At 23.7% G+C, this 21,068-nt stretch overlaps 1 protein-coding gene, 2 non-coding genes and 2 pseudogenes across 3 annotated transcripts, besides 2 other annotated features; 3 read left to right on the top strand and 2 right to left on the bottom strand.

The window, feature by feature from the left end:
- The first annotated feature begins 388 nt into the window (after positions 1-388).
- Positions 389-1,587, top strand: PF3D7_0712200 (annotated as a pseudogene).
- Positions 389-1,587: a sequence feature (rifin, pseudogene).
- Positions 1,588-3,275: 1,688 nt separating this feature from the next.
- PF3D7_0712100 lies at positions 3,276-3,410 on the bottom strand. The gene has a single exon (XR_002966620.1). It is a non-coding gene; the product is annotated as a Plasmodium RNA of unknown function RUF6 (non-coding RNA).
- Positions 3,411-6,798: 3,388 nt separating this feature from the next.
- PF3D7_0712000 (erythrocyte membrane protein 1, PfEMP1) lies at positions 6,799-14,592 on the top strand (the record flags this gene model as incomplete). Its single annotated transcript, XM_001348995.1, has 2 exons — positions 6,799-12,276; positions 13,243-14,592. 2 exons carry the CDS (start codon positions 6,799-6,801, stop codon positions 14,590-14,592), a joined length of 6,828 nt encoding a protein of 2,275 aa, XP_001349031.1.
- Positions 14,593-15,609: 1,017 nt separating this feature from the next.
- PF3D7_0711900 lies at positions 15,610-16,867 on the top strand (annotated as a pseudogene).
- Positions 15,610-16,867: a sequence feature (rifin, pseudogene).
- A 1,781-nt stretch (positions 16,868-18,648) lies between these two features.
- PF3D7_0711800 lies at positions 18,649-18,783 on the bottom strand. Its single transcript, XR_002966619.1, has one exon. It is a non-coding gene; the product is annotated as a Plasmodium RNA of unknown function RUF6 (non-coding RNA).
- Between the last annotated feature and the right edge of the window lie 2,285 nt (positions 18,784-21,068).

Here is a 21,068-nt window from a genome sequence, read left to right as displayed (position 1 = left end):
TTATATTATTTACAACCATAAATATGATGTTTGTCATTTTTAATTACCATTTTTTCTTGTTATGAAAATTAATAAAACCAAATAAACCGTATTATTTTGTTTTTCTTTATTTTTTTTAAAATTCTGTTTTGTTGCAAATTAAAAAAACATAAAAAATGTAATATATTTTGATATATTATATTTTTAATTTATTTTTTTTAACAGAATATATATTCAGGTTCCAATGATGGAACATATTATTACTGAAGTTAATTGTGGTATATTACAAAATTGTAATCATATTTTAGATTAGGTATATTTAATTTATTTATAATATAAAATAAAATATTATATATCATTTATTTAGTTATAATTTCAATCATGAAATTATATAAGTATAATCATAAAAATGAAATTTTATTACCACAATATACAATTATTTTATCTTCCATTAAATATATTGTTAATATTATATCTTGTATGCATCAAATAATGATAATGAAACTATATATATATATATATATATATATATATATATTATATAAAAATGACATATATATGCATTTATTATATATATATTATTATAAATATATATAATCATAAATTGTAACAAATAATAATATACCTTTATAATTACATACATATTATATTGTTTATAGATAAATGTCCAAATGAACCATTACATAAATATACTTCATACAACAAGCCTTAAACCAATAAAACCACATAGATAATTATGCGAATGCGAATTATACACACCACATAATTATGATAATGACCAAGAAGAGAATGTTGTACTGCAACAATTTGATGATCGCACATCGCAACGATTTCGAGAATACAAAGAAAGAATGTAAAGAACGATGCGATAAAGAAATTCAAAAAATTATATTAAAAGACAAAATAGAAAAAGAATTAACAGAAAAGTTAGCGGCATTATACAGGGATATATTTACTGATGATATATCTACATGCATTTGCGAAAAATCCTTAGCAGATAAAGTGGAAAGAACATGTTTGCGATGCGAAGGTATATTAGTTGGTGGTGTGGAACCAACGGTTGGTTTCTTAGTTATAGTTGTTTTAAATCGGTTGACAAAAGCTACTACGGTTACCTCCATTGAATTTGCTACTCAGGAGGGTATAAAAGCAGGTATTAAAGCTGTTGTTCATAATTTAATAGGTATGCATCATTTTTCTGATGTTACAAGGGATATATGGTTAACGCTTATCAATTCAAAAAATTATAATACTGTTAGTGGTCTAGCAGCAGATGATAAGAATGCTAAAGAAGCAGTTGGAACATGTCTAAGGAATGCTCCTAGCCTTAAGCCTGCTTGCGATGCCATATTTAATAAGAGCAAAGTATGGTTTGGTCCAGTTAAATAAGCTGGTATTGAAGATTCTTCCAATAAAACAGCATCAATTGAAGCAGTTGAATTTGGTAAGATAACAACTACAAGTAGTAGTTATTATACTGCTCTTGTTGCTTCAATTGTTGCAATAATATTTATAGTTTTGGTTATGGTAGTTATTTATTTAATATTATGTTATCGTAGAAAACAGAAAATGAAGAAAAAACTTCAATATATAAAATTATTGAAATAAATGATGTTGTATTGGTGCGATATAACATATAATTTGCAGTATCACATATTGGTTGATTTAATATACATGTATGTTATAATTAATGAATATGTTTAAAATGTTATATTTTTATATTTCATTTTTTTTTTTTTTATATAAAGAACTTATATATATACACATTGTTGATAAATAAATTTATTATATTCCACATATGAACTATTATATAATGGAATATATAACAGAATAAATATATTTTATTGTTAACATTATAATGAAATAAAAATCAAAATATAAGAATATTTATAAAATATAAATTAAGACAAATAAATAAAATGTTAATTGATAATATTTATCTTTAATATTCATTTATTAATATTTATAATATGCATAATATAAAATATTATTATTTGTTCCCCTTTTATATATATTTTATTTCTTAATTTAAATTTAAATTTCGTTATTACTAGTTCATTATGACCAAAGCTACAATATATATATTTATGAAACTACAATTATATAAATCATTTCGGTAATTCAAAATTTATTCTGTATACGTTCATATTTATGTATAAAATGGGACACTGTTCTTTCTTTTAACATACTGTTATAAAAGGATCATTTTTAAAGGAACACACAAAAAAAATTATAATAAAATGTTTTCATATTATAATAACATTTTTTATCTTTTCTATTTTTGTTCTTGTTTTTTTTTTTTTATCCTACTTATAATTACCATTATATGAAAAATAAATTTACGAATGGTATTAATATTTTCCCTTTATACTTAGTAATTACATATAGAATAAAAATATACTATTTCTTAAATATACAATTACAACATGTAATAATTAATGTATGTCAAAATTTTAAATATAGTATCTACTATTTTAATATCACTAAATTATGGATATACTATATATGTATAATTTTCGTATTCACACAAGAATATACTACATAGCATGTTATATGAATACTTTACTTTTTTGTATTTTATTTTAATTATCATTATCAATATTATTCCTCTCATCATAAAATAATATAATATAATTATTTAATAAAATCAATTCATTTTTTTTAAATGCTGTCAAAAGTTTTTAAAGTAAAATTAATATACATATTAGTAATAACATACATAGATTAAAGATAAACGTGCAACATACAATAGTATTTAGAACAAAAATTAAAATAATTAAATTAATAAAAAATATTTTTTTAATAAAAGGTAACACATTTTTATATACTAACAGATTTAAGTTTAATATTACATAATATAATGTACAACATTACTTGTTATATTTTTTTTTTATTACAATTATACAAACATATCTGTTAAAATATGTATTATATCTATATATATATAAAATATGTGGTAATATAAAGGTTCATACCTTTTACTATTAAAACACTAATATGGATAAACTGTTGTGTTTTTCATATATAAATAATTTGTATTCATCGAAAAATAAAAATTTACTATATATATACTTTGTTAATATGATACATAATTAAACATAATATAACATTTCCATTTTAATTGTTCAAATAAAAACATACATATGGAAATTTATTTATTTAGGAAAATGATTTATTTTCTTTTTATAATGTATATTTTTTAATAAATAAAATTATAAAAATATATATATATACATATTATAATATATATTTTATAACATATTATAAAAGAATTATATAAAAATTTTATAAAAAAACTGCGCCACCCCCCTCCGAGTAACTCAGTAGCTCGGTCTGCAACTTTTCTTATGAAATTGTCGGCAAGCGGAGTCGAACCAACGTTCTCACAAGGAAAAGTTACATACCTAACCACTGGGCTACTGAGGCAGCTTAATAATAGTACTAACATAAAAGCATTATTAAAAATGAAATTTATGCATATAATATATATATATATATATATATATATATTTACCATTGTATGTACATATATAAAATATATCATAATATAAATATAAATTTTTTTGAAAATAAATGTACGAATTTTATATTTAAATTTAAAAAAAAGAAAAATATGTTTTAAATTTATATATATATATTCATGTTGATGTTTATATTTATTTGGAGAATAAAATTATATATATGAAAAAAGGTATGTATATATATTAATTTGAAATATATATTATTATATTTTTTCGCTTTTGTTTTTTTAATATATTCATATATTTTATATTATTTTATATATTTTCTTAAACACAACGTATACTATATTATCATTTGGAAATTTATCATATTTATTGTAAAAAAATTTTCTTAAATATTTTTTTTAAATATTAATGGAATATATATTTTATATAAACGAATTATAACATTTATATACATTAAATTTATAGTTTTCTCTTTTGTATTCATATATATATATATAATTATTTTATTTTTTTTGTTATTTACAAAGTAATAATATATATTTTGAAGAATAAAAATTACTGTCAAATAAATCTTCATAATAAAAATATAATGAACACATTATAGTTCCATACGTTTATATATTTTGTCTTTCAATATAAAATATATAAATTTAGAAGCAATATATATATTATAACAAAAGCATAGACATGAAATTATTTGAAATACATAAATAAATTACAAACACCCAAATATATATACATATCCTGATTAAATAATATATGTTCTGTTTATTGTTCGGAACCTAACAAATATTATGAAATAATTCTAATACATGATCAAATTATATATATATAAATATATATATATTTTTTTTAATTATTATTCTTAATATATATATCATGTAAAATATGGACTCGAATTTTCTCATACAATTTTTATAAAAAGTATAGACAAACTAGACCAAATTCATTTATTATATGATTTAGGAAAATTTCATCCTTTTTTAATATACCGCTTTCAAGGTTTCATACAAAATTTTTTTCCTTTTTTTTGTACATTACGATTGAGAAATAAATAAATATATATATATAGCATAACATATGTTATCATCACATATATTACCATAAATCATATTTATGGTGGTGCATTATGCATGAATTTTATGTAGATTGAACGAAAAATATCAATATATGTAATTATTTGTATATTTATCTATGATAGATTGGTTTCACATGTACTTGTATTTCTCTCTCTCTTTATATATATATATATATATATATTTTTAGTGTAACCATGGGTATATAGTTATAAAGATTGTTCAGTGCATGTTGGCATGTAAATGGATGCATATAAGTCTATCTGATTTTTGGTATATATATCTATGTTCATATAGATATATTTTAGAGATGAAGCTTATGTATTTGTGTGTATATATAGGTATATATGCAAAATACATAATTAATAATATACGTTTCATAAGAATAGTAAATATACAATATATATAAAAATAAAATAAAAACATAATAATATCTATAGTTATTATAACATCCTTTTTTTCAATTTTATTTATTTTTATTTTTTTTTTGTTATCTCTATATTACAAATATATATAGAAATATTATTATTTCGAGTATAAATAAATTTATTCTATATATATGTATGTATATTATCTGATCATTATATATATATGTATATATTGTATATGTATTGTATTTGAATTATGTATGCATCCTATATATATATTATATACATTCTCTGTAGAAATATGTTCAATATATATATATGTATTCTAAATAAATAATATGTATTTTGTATTATTAAAGGTTATATTATTTTTATACGTATGTTAATATATATTTTAATATATAATTTAACCATATTAGTAATATATAAGTATTGAAATCTACATATTTATATAATTGTATTATATTTGCAAAATGTTTTTGATAATTTGATCACTATTAATGTAGAGAAAATGTACATTTTATTAACACAATATATATGAATATATATATAATTATACCATTATATATATATATATATATATATATATACATGTATCATTTTTTACTTTAATTTTTTTTTTATGTTATTTTTTTTTTTCTACTTTTTTTTTTGATGTTGTACATATATATTATATAATACATTATATATTATAATATTTTATAAACTATATTATATAATAACAAAAATTAATATTTATAGTATACTACTTTCAATATGATAAAATACTAAAAAAATATATATATATAGTATATATGTATTTATGTTCATAGATATATGATAGATAATATAGATAGAAAGGTAATATTTCCTTTTTCTTATCTATCATATAGGGGAAAAAAAATATATAAATAATTCAATAACAAATAGATAAATGATTATAAATTAGTATAAAAATAATATATATATATGTTCTGCGATTACAGTTCTTATATTTTTGTTATATATATATATTTTTTCTATTTTATATAATATATATAGGATTATATAAATAAAAATCTACATTAAATATAACATATTCTCTTTCATAGTTTTTAACAGAATGTTTTAATTTATTAGGCTATATTTAATATTTAAAAAAAATATAAATAATTATATTAATGTAAAATATTATTAAAAATATATATATATGCGTTTATATGTTGTTATATTGCTATTAATATAACTAAATTATATTGTACAAAATAATTATATATTATAGTAACTGAATTAAATAATATATGTATAAGTGAAAAACATCAGTATGAAATATTATAATATTATCATGTATTATTAAAATTATAATAATATAGTTAATAGTAATGATGTATAATATTCATATTCCCACATTATCACATATTTATAATATATATAAATTAAAAAATATATATATTCTTCAAATACCTACATAAATATATATGTATAACATGCATGTATTATTTTATACAACACATCGATTACATTTTAGTGTTTTTTTCCCCCCATCACATATAGTACGACTAAGAAACAAAATAACATCACAACAAACATAGTGACTACCATTACATGATATTACCACATAATTCATACCACTATATAATATTACTACATGATAGTGATAACCATTATATCATATACACCACTACATAATAATAGTAGCGGCGGTATCATGTATACGACTATATTGTAACAATGGTAGCGACAACCACGGCATAATGGTAATATAGATTTTCGTTCATATCTTCCTTATCGTTTGTTTTCCATACACTATTATGTATTTATGTTATAATGGTAGACTATGTTAACAATGTATGAATGACAATCGTATATTAATAACAGACGCATCAAAACAATGTATATGTATTTGTATGTGTGCATTTACAACATAATGTAATCGGGAAGCATACAAAAATGGCGCCTACAAGTGATGGTGGTGGTACGAAGGATGAAAGTGCCAAACATGTATTGGATGAATTTGGGCAAAAAGTGTACGAAGAAATAGTGGGAAAAAAAGCTGATGCTAAAACATATAAAGATGAATTGAGAGGAAAGTTGTCACTAGCACCAATTTGGAATGAATCAGCTGGCACCGATGATCCATGCAAACTTGAAAGTGAATATACTGAACTTATTAGTGGTAGTCTTGCTTCTGGTGGTGCTGCTCGCGGTCATCCGTGCGGAAACGTAAGTGGAAATGATGGAACAGGAAATGACGATTTAAAACGTTTTTCTAAAGAACGTGTCTCTAAATATGATGAGAAAAAAATAAGAGGTAGTAATGATGGAGCCTGTCCTCCATATAGAAGATTATCTCTATGCAACAAAAATCTGGAAAATATAAAGACTAATATAATTGATAACAAGCATGATTTGTTGGTAGATGTGTGTATGGCAGCAAAATATGAAGGGGAATCAATAAAAGCACATTATCCTAAATATGATGCAGAATATTCTTCTGGTTCTGGTTCTGATTTTCCAATGTGTACTATGTTGGCACGCAGTTTTGCAGATATAGGAGATATTGTAAGAGGAAAAGATCTATATAGTGGTAATAAGAAAAAGGAAAAATTAGAACAGAATTTACAAAAAATTTTCAAAGAAATATATGACAAATTGAATGGCGCAAAAGACCACTACCAAAAGGACGGTGATAAATTTTTTCAATTAAGGGAAGATTGGTGGACAGCGAATAGGCACACCGTGTGGAAAGCATTAACATGCAAGGCGGAAGGTGCATATTTTCGACCAACGTGCAGTGATGGAAATAGTCAGTCTCAAGCTACAAAGCAATGCCGCTGTAACGACAAGCCAAATGCCGGCAAGCCAAAGGCTGGCAACGGCGACGTAAATATTGTCCCCACCTATTTCGATTATGTGCCGCAGTATATTCGCTGGTTCGAGGAATGGGCAGAAGATTTTTGCAGGAAAAAAAAAAAAAAAGTACAAAATTTGCAAAAACAATGTCGCGGAACTGATGCAAGTAAGGAACCAAGATATTGTAGTCGTAATGGATTTGATTGCGAAAAAACCATTAGCAGAATAGGTAAGGTACGTATGGGTAAGGGTTGCACTGACTGTTTTTTTGCATGTCATCGTTATGAAAATTGGATAGATAACCAACGAAAACAATTTCTAAAACAAAAAAACATATATGAAAATGAAATATTAGGTAATAGTAGTCGAAGACGAGGTGCAGGTGGTGCAACTACTACTAATTATGAAGAGTATGAAAAAAAGTTTTATTTAAAACTACAAAGTAATGGATATGGTGATGTTAATGATTTTTTGGGATTATTAAGTAAAGAAAAAGCATGCGAACAAATTACTACACAAGAAGAAGGAAGAATTAATTTTGCTGAAAAACATGATGATAATAATAATGATAAAGAAAAAGGAACCTTTTATCGTTCAAAATATTGCCAACCATGTCCCGACTGTGGGGTCAAACCTCTAGGAGGAGGAAAATTTCAAGACAAAGAAACAAAGCGAAAAAAATGCGAGGGTGAAAAACTTTATGAGCCTAAACCCAACAAAGAAGGTACTACTATTACAATCCTTAAAAGTGGTGAAAACCATGATGATATTGAAACAAAATTAAAAGCGTTTTGCAAAACACAAAATGGTGGTGGTGTTGTTCTTAGTGGTGGTCGTGATAATGAAAAAAAGAGTGATAAAGATTCTTTATATGAAGAATGGAAATGTTATGAAGGTAAAGATGTAAAGAAAGTTAAAAATGGAGAGGAAGAGGATGACGAGGAAGATGTACAGGAGGTAAAAGATGCAGGCGGATTATGTATATTAAAAAACGACAAAAATAAAAAAGAAGAAAAGACTGTAAACGAACCTGAGCAATTCCAAAAGACATTCCATGATTTATTTTACTATTGGGTTGCACATATGTTAAAAGATTCTATATATTGGGAAACACAAAAACTTGATAAATGTTTACAAAATGGTAACAAAAAATGTGGAAAAAAAATATGTAATAGTGATTGCGATTGTTTTAAAAGATGGGTAGATCAAAAAAAAGAACAAGAATGGATGAAAATAAGAAACCATTTTTACACGCAAGAAATTAAGGGCTTTCAAGGAGAACTTTTCAAACTTAGCCACGATGATCTTCTTAAACAAGTTTTGAAAGAAGAATTTTATAAAGAAAAATCCGAAGACGCTTCCGCACAAGATAACCAAAATAGTCTGGATGCAGAGGAGGCAAAGGAACTAAAACAACTTAGCAAAATCATTGAAAGTGAAGAAAATCAAGAAGCAGGAGCTGGTGCCAATGGAAAAAAAAATATAATGGATAAATTGATCGACTACGAAGAAAAAGAAGCACAAAAATGCCTAGAAAAACGCAAACAAACGTGTCCACCACCAGAAGAAAGTCCCGATCGCTCCCAAACACCACCTGCCAGCCGCTCCGATTCACCACGTGTCGACCAAAAGGAAGAAGAAGAAGAGGAAGAGGAAGAAGACGACGAAGACGAAGACGAAGTCGAGGATACGGCGGAGGGGGAGACGCAGGCGGAAACGGAACAGGTGGAAGACCAGGTGAACGGGGAGGGGGAGCAGCCGGTGGAAGACCACAGTGACCAGGTGGAGGAAGGAACGACACAAGACAATGCGGAGAAGCCATGTGAAATAGTGGACAAACTATTTAATAATCCAGACAATTTTAAAGAAGTCGCGTGCCAACAAAAATATGCCAAAAACAACTCACGTTTAGGTTGGAAGTGCATAGCAAGTGACACAAAAAGTGTTGCCACTGTCAAAAGTGATGCTAGTGGTAGTATTTGTGTGCCACCAAGGAGGCGACGACTATACGTGGGTCATTTACAGAAGTGGGCGGAAAAATACAACAAGGTGGCACCACAGGTGGGTGGTGGTAACACAAAGGCGGGTGAGTCATCACAATCAAGTAGTGGTAGTGAAACACCCTCACAACCAGACCCCAAAGTGGAACTACGTGATGCATTTGTTGAGTCTGCGGCAATAGAGACTTTTTTCTTATGGGATAGATATAAGAAAATAAAAGAAAAAGAAAAACAAGAGGAACAACAACGACAACAAGAAAATGGAGGACGACTCGCCACTCTCAACGGTGATACCCTCAGTGTTGAACAAACCCCAGAAAACCAATTAAAAAGTGGTATAATCCCCAACGATTTCTTGAGATTAATGTTTTATACATTAGCAGACTACAAAGATATATTATTTAGTGGTAGTAAAGACGACAACACGAAGAGTAGTACCTACAACGACATAATTAGTGGTGATAAAGAAATTGCGCAAAGAGAAAAGACAATAAAAGGTGCTATAAGTACCTATTTTTCAAATAGTGGCACAACTCCCACACCTGTCACCCAACCTAGTGGCCAAAAAACCACACCAAAAGATTGGTGGAAAGAAAACGCAAAACATATTTGGGAAGGGATGATTTGTGCTTTGACCTATAAAGAAAGTGAAAACGGCGACAAAACAATAGAAAAGGATGAACAAGTGTACGAGAAAATTTTCGGGAAAGACAACAACGACAAACCTGGCACAACCGGCACAAACACTGGCACAACCGGAACCCCAACCGGCACATACAATGACAGATACAAATACGAAACTGTTAAACTCGACGATCAAAGTGAAACGGAAGCCATTTCCAACGACAACCCAACCTTGGAGGAATTCTCCAAACGACCTACATATTTTCGTTGGTTACATGAGTGGGGAGAGAGTTTCTGTCGGGAGAGGAAGAAGCGGTTGAAAGACATAATATATGAATGTCGTAATATTGACAAAGCAGGTCACCATTATTGTAGTGGGGATGGTCATGATTGTACTGATAAAAATCTTAGACATAAGAATATGTCTGCAGATTTATTTTGTCGGGATTGCCACAAACAATGTAGAAAATATAGAAAATGGATAGATATAAAATTCGAAGAATTTCAAAATCAAAAAAGTATATATCAGGCGGAACATGGTAAATTAAAAGCTAATCATAATGGTGATAATAATTGTTGTAAAGAAATACACAATCGTTCTACTGCTGCAAAATTTTTGGAAGCATTGAAACATTGCAAAAATAATGAAGGTGACGAGGAAAAAGAGGAGGATAAAAAAAATAATAAAATAGATTTTGGGAAACCTCTCGAAACGTTTCGTCATTCAAAATATTGTGAAACGTGTCCTTTTAATAGAGTTACTTGTAATAGTGGTAGAAAAAGTGGTACAAATGGATGTAATGTTAACGGAAATGGAGAGACGTGGGAAAGTGTTTTTAATGGAATACCTGAAAACGGTGGAAAGACTACTACTATTACTGTAGAAATGATTGATCGTAGGGGACCGTTTATTAAAGAGTATTTAAATAATTCACAAAAATCCGAAAAATCAAATGATTTATTTAATGCATCACGTTTATTTAAAGGTTTAAGAGTGCAAAACTGGAAATGTAAATTTAATGATCAAAAGATGAATGTGTGTCACCTTATTAATTTTAATAAAGATATAGACCTTAATAAATATACTACATTTAAAGTATTTCTACTATATTGGTTAGAAGATTTTTTATATGGTTATTATATATCAAAAAAAAGAAAAATAGTCGAAAAATGTACACAAAAAGGAGAAAAGGCATGTAGTGGTGATGGAAATTCTAAAAACGATTGTGCATGTGTTAAAATATGGATAGAACAAAAGGAAAAGGAGTGGGATCAAATAAAAAATTATTATGATGCAAATTTTAAAACGGACAGTGAGCATATTTATTCTAGGATTAACAGTTTTTTTGAGCAGCAACTGTTTGATAGCGGTATCAAAAAAGATAAACAAAAGGTTACAGAATTAAGAGATTTAGAGAGATCACTTGGATGTGAGTGCGCTGAGAACTCAAAAAAGATTAAAGATGCTGACAAAAAGGATATCGTAGAATGCATACATAAATATCTTGAAAAAAAAATTGGTGAGTGTACATCCCAACCTAGTGGCGAAAACGAAGCACAGTGTGAAAATTCCTCCCCCTTTGAAGATGACGATGAAGAGGACTTACTCCTTGTAGAAGACGACAAAATAATCAAACAACCGGGATTTTGTCCACCCCCAGAGGAAAAAACAGAAATAGAGGGAACAGATGACAAGTGTGAAGAAGCATCATCCCCTGTTGTACCCGAACAACCTGCAAAAGAAGATGGTGACCCAGCAGCACAACCCGAAGACGATACAGAGAAAAAAGCCCCAGTCAAACCAACACCAACAAAACCACAACGACCACGTAGGCCACGACGAACCCTCGAACTCTTGGATAATCCCCCCTTTAAAACCGCCCTCATGTCTTCTACCATCATGTGGAGTATTGGCATCGGTTTTGCTGCGTTCACTTATTTTTTTCTAAAGGTATTATATATATATATAAATATATATGGATGTGGATGTATATGTATTTGTGGGGTGTGTTTGGATATATATATATGGATTTACATGTATGTGTTTTATATATATTTTATATATATATATTTATATTGAAAAAGAAAAAAAGAAAAAAGAAATATAAAAAAAAATTTATTAAAATAAAAAAAAAAAAAAAAAAAAAGGAGAAAAATATTTTAAAAATAATAAAAATTAAAATAAAAATATAAATTTTGATAAAATAAAAAATGAAAAATATTATCAAAAAGAAATTAAAAAAAATTTTATATATAAAAAAAATGATTATAAAAAAAATTTATTAGAAATAAAATAAAAAAAAATTTATTAAATAAAAAAAAAAAAAGAAAAAAAAAATGTTAAAAAATATATATATATATATCATAAAATAAAAAAAAAAGAAAAAAATATATTAAAATAAAAATATATATCATAAAATAAAAAAAAATTAAAAAAATGTTAAAAAAAAATATATATCATAAAATAAAAAAAAAATTAAAAAAATTTATTTAAATAAAAAAAAATTAAAAAATTTAATTAAATAAAAAAAAATAATAAATAAAAAAATTTAATTAAATAAAAAAAAATAAAATAAAATTACATACATGTACATATACACATACATATACATATTATATATATATATACCCACAACTACATACACATATACACATACATATATATATATTATATATATATATACCCATAACTACATTCACATATACACATACATATATATATGTAGCCATAACTACATACATATATACATTAAAAAACACATAGATATACATAAATACATATATACATTAACAAACACATATATATATATTATATATATTTATATACCCATAACTACATACACATATACATTAACAAACACATATATAATACCTAAATACATATATACATACACATATATGTTCATTTTTTTTTTAGAAAAAAACCAAATCATCTGTTGGAAATTTATTCCAAATACTGCAAATACCCAAAGGTGATTATGATATACCTACATTGAAATCAAGCAATAGATATATTCCTTATGCTAGTGATCGATATAAAGGCAAAACATATATTTATATGGAAGGAGATAGTAGTGGTGATGAAAAATATGCATTTATGTCTGATACTACTGATGTAACTTCCTCAGAAAGTGAGTATGAAGAATTGGATATTAATGATATATATGTACCAGGAAGTCCTAAATATAAAACATTAATAGAAGTGGTACTTGAACCATCAAAAAGGGATACACAAAATGATATACACAATGATATACCTAGTGATATACCAAATACACCTAGTGATACACCACCACCTATTACTGATGATGAATGGAATCAATTGAAAAAAGATTTTATATCTAATATGTTACAAAATACACAAAATACGGAACCAAATATTTTACATGATAATGTGGATAATAATACCCATCCTACCATGTCACGTCATAAAGTGGACCAAAAACCTTTTATTATGTCCATACATGATAGAAATTTATACATTGGAGAAGAATATAGTTATGATATGAGTACTAACAGTGGTCAAAATAATGTTTACAGTGGTATTGATCCAACAAGTGCTAACCATGATTCTTATAGTGATAAAAATGATCCAATTAGTGATAACCATCATCCTTATAGTGGTATAGATTTAATCAATGACGTACTAAATGGTGATTATGACATTTACGATGAAATATTGAAACGAAAAGAAAATGAATTATTTGGAACATATCATACGAAAAAAAATACATCAACCAATAGTGTTGCAAAAAATACAAATAGTGATCCTATACTCAATCAAATAAATTTGTTCCATAAATGGTTAGATAGACATAGATATATGTGCGCAAAGTTAAAAAACAAAGAGGATATTTTGAACAAATTGAAAGAAGAGTGGAATAAAGAAAATAACAATAATAGTGGTAAAACATATAATAGTGATAATAAACCTAGTCATAATCATGTGTTGAATACTGATGTTTCTATTCAAATAGATATGGATAATCCTAAAACAAAGAATGAATTTAAGAATATGGATACAACCCCCGACAAATCTACTATGAATACTATGCTGGATGATCTAGAAAAGTATAACGAACCCTACTATTATGATTTTTATAAAGATGATATCTATTATGATGTAAATGATGATGATAAAGCATCTGTGGATCATAATAAGATGGATAATAATAATTCGGATGTCCCCACTAAAGTACAAATTGAAATGAATGTCATTAATAATCAGGAGTTACTACAAAATGAATATCCTATATCGCATATGTAGGGAATATGAAAATAATAGATGTATATATGTTTTTCTCTTTTTTTTTTGTGTGTGCAGTTTATATTTTTTATTTGTAGATGTTATATATTTTTTTATTTGTGCGTTATATATATATATATATATATATTTTTGTGCATTTGTCTATTTTTTATTTGCACTATATATATATATATATATATATATATATATTATGCATTTGTGTATTTTATTTGTAAATTATATTATATTTTATTTGTGGGTTATATTATATTTTTTATTTGTGTATTTTTTATGTATTTTTTTTTGTATTTAATTTTTATCGTTATAAATTATATTATATTATACTATATTTTTATTATATATATATATATATATTTATATTTATATTTGTACAATTTTAGATACATTAGAGAGAAATGTATATCATACAATAAATTTTAGAAAAAAAAATTAAAGAAACCAAATAAAATTATTAAAATAAATTACGTTTAACTGTTATAAAGTTTATATTCTATTTGTTTTTTCTTTAATATCACATATTATGATGTACAAGGTTTCTGACTAATTCTTATATAATTTCAATATTTTAAACATACATGTTGTAATATAAATTGCACATATATTTTCTAAGCAGTTGTAAATTATATGAGATATACACCTTGAACAACTATTACTCTACATATTTGTATATTATTTACAACAATAAATATGATATTTGTCGTTTTTATTTACCATTTTACGTGTTATGAAAATTAATAAAACCAAACAAATCTTATTATTTTGTTTTTCTTTATTTTATATAAAATTAATTTTTTTGCAATATAAAAAAACATAAAAAATGTAATATATTTTGATATATTATATTTTTAATTTATTTTTTTAACAGAATATATATTCAGGTTCCAATGATGGAACATATTATTATTGAAGTTAATTGTGGTATATTACAAAATTGTAATCATATTTTAGATTAGGTATATTTAATTAATTTATAATATAAAATATATCAATTATTTAGTTATAATTTTGATCGTAAAAATGAAAATTTATTACTATAATATACTATTATTTTATCTCCCATTAAATATATTGTTAACGTTATATCATGTATGCATCAAATAATGATAATGAAACTATATATATATATATATATATATATATATATATTGGCATACTATACACATATAATTATACTTATATATACATATATTTTATATATAAAAATGACATATATATGCATTTACTATATATATATTATTATAAATATATATATATAATCATATATTGTAGCAAATTATAATATACCTTTATAATTACTTACATATTATATGGTTTATAGATAAATGTCCAAATGGATCATTACATCGCTACACTTCATATAACAATGGCTAAATCAATAAAAACCACATAGATCATTATGAAAATGTGAATTATACGCACCACCTAATTATGATAATGGCGAAGAAACGAAATCTGTGCTGCAACAATTTGATTATCGCACATAACAATGATTACGAGAATATGAAGAAAGAATGTAAAGATCAATGCCATAAAGAAATCCAGAAAATTGTTTTAAAAGACAAAATAGAAAAAGAATTAACAGAAAAGTTAGCGGCATTATACAGGGATATATTTACTGAGGATATACCTACATGCATTTGCGAAAAATCTTTATCAGGCAAAGTGGAAAAAACATGTTTGAAATGCGGAGGTATATTAGGTGGTGGTTTGGAACCAACGGTTGGTTTGTTAGTTACTGTTGCTGTAAATCAGTTGACAAAAACTGCTACGGTTGCCTCCATTGAATTTGCTACTCAGGAGGGTATAAAAGCAGGTATTAAAGCTGTTGTTCATAATTTAATAAATGTGCTTCATTTTTTTGATGTTACAAGAGATATATGGTTAACGCTTATTAATTCAAAAAATTATAATACTGTTACTGGTCTAGCAACATCTGCTAAGACTGCTAAAGAAGCAGTTGGAACAACATGTCTAAGGAATATTCCTCGCCTTAAGACTGCTTGTGATGCCATATTTAATAAGAGCAAAGTATGGTTTGGTCCAGTTAAATAAGCTGGTATTGTAGCTACTTCTAATAAAGAAGCATCAATTCAATCAGTTGAATTTGGTAAGATAACAACTGCAAGTACTAGTTATTATACTGCTATTGTTGCTTCAGTTGTTGTAATAATATTTATAGTTGTGGTTATGGTAGTTATTTATTTATTTAATATTACGTTATCGTAGAAAAAAGAAAATGAAGAAAAAACTCCAATATATAAAATTATTGAAATAAATGATGTTGTATTGTTTCGATATAACATTTAATTTGCAATATCACATATTATTTGATTTAATATACATGTATGTTATAATTAATGAATTTGCTTAAAATATTATATTTTTATATTTCATTTTTTTTTTTTTTTATATAAAGAACTTATATAAATATACATTGTTGATATATAAATTTATTATATTCCACATATGAACAATTATATAATGGAATATATAACAGTATAAATATATTTTATTCTTAACATTATAATGAAATAAATATCAAAATATAAGAATATTTATAAAATATAAATTAAGACAAATAAATAAAATGTTAATTGATAATATTTATCTTTAATATTCATTTATTAATATTTATAATATGCATAATATGAAATATTATTATTTGTTCCCCTTTTATATATTTTTTATTTCTTAATTTAAATTTAAATTTCCTTATTACTAGTTCATTAAGACAAAAGCTGCAATATATATATTTATGAAACGACAATTATATAATTCATTTCGGAAATTCAAAATTCATTATATATACGTACACATTTATGTATAAAATGGGACACTCTTCCTTCTTTTATCATAATGTTATAAAAAGAACATTTCTATAGTAACCAAAATACGTTATACAATATAGGTTTATCACATTATAATTTTATAGTATATATTTACGTCTTTTCTATTTTTGTTCTTGTTTTTTTTTTTTTTTTATCCTACTTATAATTACCATTATATGAAAAATAAATTTACGAATGGTATTAATGTTTTCCGTTTATAATTAGTAATTACATATAGCATAAAAATATATTATTTCTTCTACATATTACTATATCTATACAATGTCATATTATTTCTTAAATATACAATTAATGTATGTCAAAATTTTAAATATAGTATGTACTATTTCAATATTAAAAATTAAATATATAAACAATATTGTATAATCTTTAAATTGTTAATATAATGTATTTGTATAACATTCATATTCACACAAAAATATACTACATAGCATGTTATATGAATACTTTCCTTTTTTGTAGTTTATTTTAATGATCATTAATAATATTCTTCTTCTCATCAATATATAATATAATTATTTAATAAAATCAATTCATTTTGTTAAATACTGTCAAAAGTTTTTAAAGTAAAATTAATTTACATATTAGTAATAACGTAGATACATAACAGAGAAACGTGCAACATGCAATAATATTTAGAACAAAAATAAAAATAATTAAATTAATAAAATATATTGTTTTAATAAATGGTAACATATTTTTATATATTAACAAGTTTAAGTTTAATATTACATAATATAATGTACACCATTACTTGTTATATTTTTTTTTTATTACAATTATACAAACATATCTGTTAAAATATGTATTATATATATATATATTATGTGGTAATATAAAGGTTCATATATTTTTTAATAGTAGGCACATATAATGTATAAAACCTTATAATGTTATTCATTTGTTAAAAATATGTATTTATAAACAAATCGAAGTATATTTTTTAAATTTTGTTAAAAGGACCATAATTCAATATATTAATATATGATTTTTTTTTCTTTTAAACTGTTATATATATATGAAAATTTATTTATTTAGGAAAATGATTTATTTTCTTTTTATAATGTATATTTTTTAATAAACGAAATTATTATTTATGCATTAAGAAAATTATAAATTAAATAAATATATATATATATTCATACATATTATAATATATATTTTATAACATATTATAAAAGAATTATATAAAAATTTTATAAAAAAACTGCGCCACCCCCCTCCGGGTAACTCAGCAGCTCGGTCTGCAACTTTTCTCAGGAAATTGTCGGCAAGCGGAGTCGAACCAACGTTCTCACAAGGAAAGGTTACATACCTAACGACTGGGCTACTGGGGCAGCTTAATAATAGTAGTGACATCAAAGTATTATTAAAATGGTATGTACGCACAAAAAAAAAAAAAAATATATATATATATATATATATTTACCATTGTATGTACATATATAAAATATATCATAATATAAATATAAATTTTTTGAAAATAAAAGTACAAATTTTATATTTAAATTTAAAGAAAAGAAAAATATATGTTATATATATATATATATATATATATATATATATATATATATATATATATATTTATATATATATATTCATCTTGATGTTTAAATTTATTTGGAGAATAAAATTATATATATGAAAAAAGGTATGTATATATATTAATTTGAAATATATATTATTATATTTTTTCACTTTTGTTTTTTTAATATATTCACATATTTTAAATTATTTTATATATTTTCTTAAGCACAAAATATATTATATTATCATCTGGAAATTTATTATATTTATTATGAAAAAATTTTCCTAAATATTTTTTTTAAATATTAATGGAAAGAATATTTTATATAAACGAACTATAACATTTATATATATTAAATTTATAGTTTTCTCTTTTATATTCATATATATGTATATATAATTATTCTTTTTTATATTATGTTTAAAGTAATAATATATATTTTGAAGTATAAAAATTACTATCAAGTAAAACTTCATAATAAAAAAATAATGAACATATTATAGATACATACATTTATATATTTTTCTTGCAATATAAAATATATAAATTTATAAGCAATATATATGTTATAACAAAAGCACAGATATGAAATTTTTGCTATACTTAAACAAATTACTAATAAGCAAATATATTCAGATATATATAGTATGATTAAATAATATGTTCTGCGTATTGTTGGGAACCTAACAAATATTATGAAACAGTTTTAATACATGATCAAATTATATATATATAAATATATATATATTTTTTTTAATTATTATTCTTAATATATATATCATGTAAAATATGGATTCAAAATTTCTCATACAATTTTTGTAAAAAACATAGACAAACTAGACCATATTCCTTTATTATATGATTTAGGAAGATTTCATCCTTTTTTATAATACTGCTTTCAAGGTTTCATACAAAATCTTTTTCCTTTTTTTTGTACATTACTATAGAGAAATATATATATATATATTATATAAATTAAGAAATGGAAATTCAAAGTCATAATATAAATACATAAAAGGAATATATATAATTAGAAATTATTATATATATATATATATATATATATATATATATATATAGCATAACATATGTTACCATCACATATGTTATAATAAATCATATTTATGTTGGTGCATTATGCATGGATTTTATGTAGATTGGACGAAAAATATGGATATATATAATTATTTGTATATTTATGTATGTTAGATTGGTTTGATATGTACTTGTATTTCTCTATTTATAAATGTATTTTTAGTGTAACCAAGGGTGTATAGTTATAAAGATTGTTCAATGTATGTTGGCATGTAAATGGATGCATATAAGTCTATCTGATTTTTGGTATATATATCTATGTTCATATAGATATTTTTTAGGGATGAGGTTTATGTATTTGTGTGGATATATATATATACAAAATACATAATTAATAATATACCTTTCATAAGAATAGTAAATATACAATATATATAGAAAGAAAATAAAAACATAATAATAGCTATAGTTATTATAACATCCTTTTTTTCAATTTTATTTATCATTTTTATTTTATTTTATTATTTTATTTTTTTTTATTTTTTTTGTTATCTCTATATTACAAATATATATAGACATATTACTATTTCGAGTATAAATAAATTTATTCTACATATATGCATGTATATGATCTGTTTATTATATATATATTGTATGGGTATTATATTTGAATTATGTGTACATCCTATATATATATTATATACATTCTCTCTAGAAATATTTTCAATATATATATGTATTGTAAATAAATGTATATGTATTTTGTATTATTAAAGGTTACATTATTTTTTTACATATGTTAATATATATTTTAATATATAATTTAACCATATTAGTAATATATAAGTATTGAAATATATATATTTATATAATTGTATTATATTTGTAAAATGTTTTTGATAATTTCATCATTATTAAAGTAGAGAAAATGTACATTTTATTAACACAATATATTTGAATATATATATAGTTATACCATTATATATATATATATAATTTTTCATTTTAATGTGTTTTTTATATTATAAAAACCAAATAAAGGAAATATATAAAAACCATGAATT

This window comes from Plasmodium falciparum, assembly GCF_000002765.6.
Source record: "Plasmodium falciparum 3D7 genome assembly, chromosome: 7".
In the NCBI taxonomy this organism is placed as follows: Eukaryota; Apicomplexa; class Aconoidasida; order Haemosporida; family Plasmodiidae; genus Plasmodium; species Plasmodium falciparum.
Note: the sequence above shows the minus strand (reverse complement) of the source record. Positions and strands in the feature narration are given on the sequence as shown.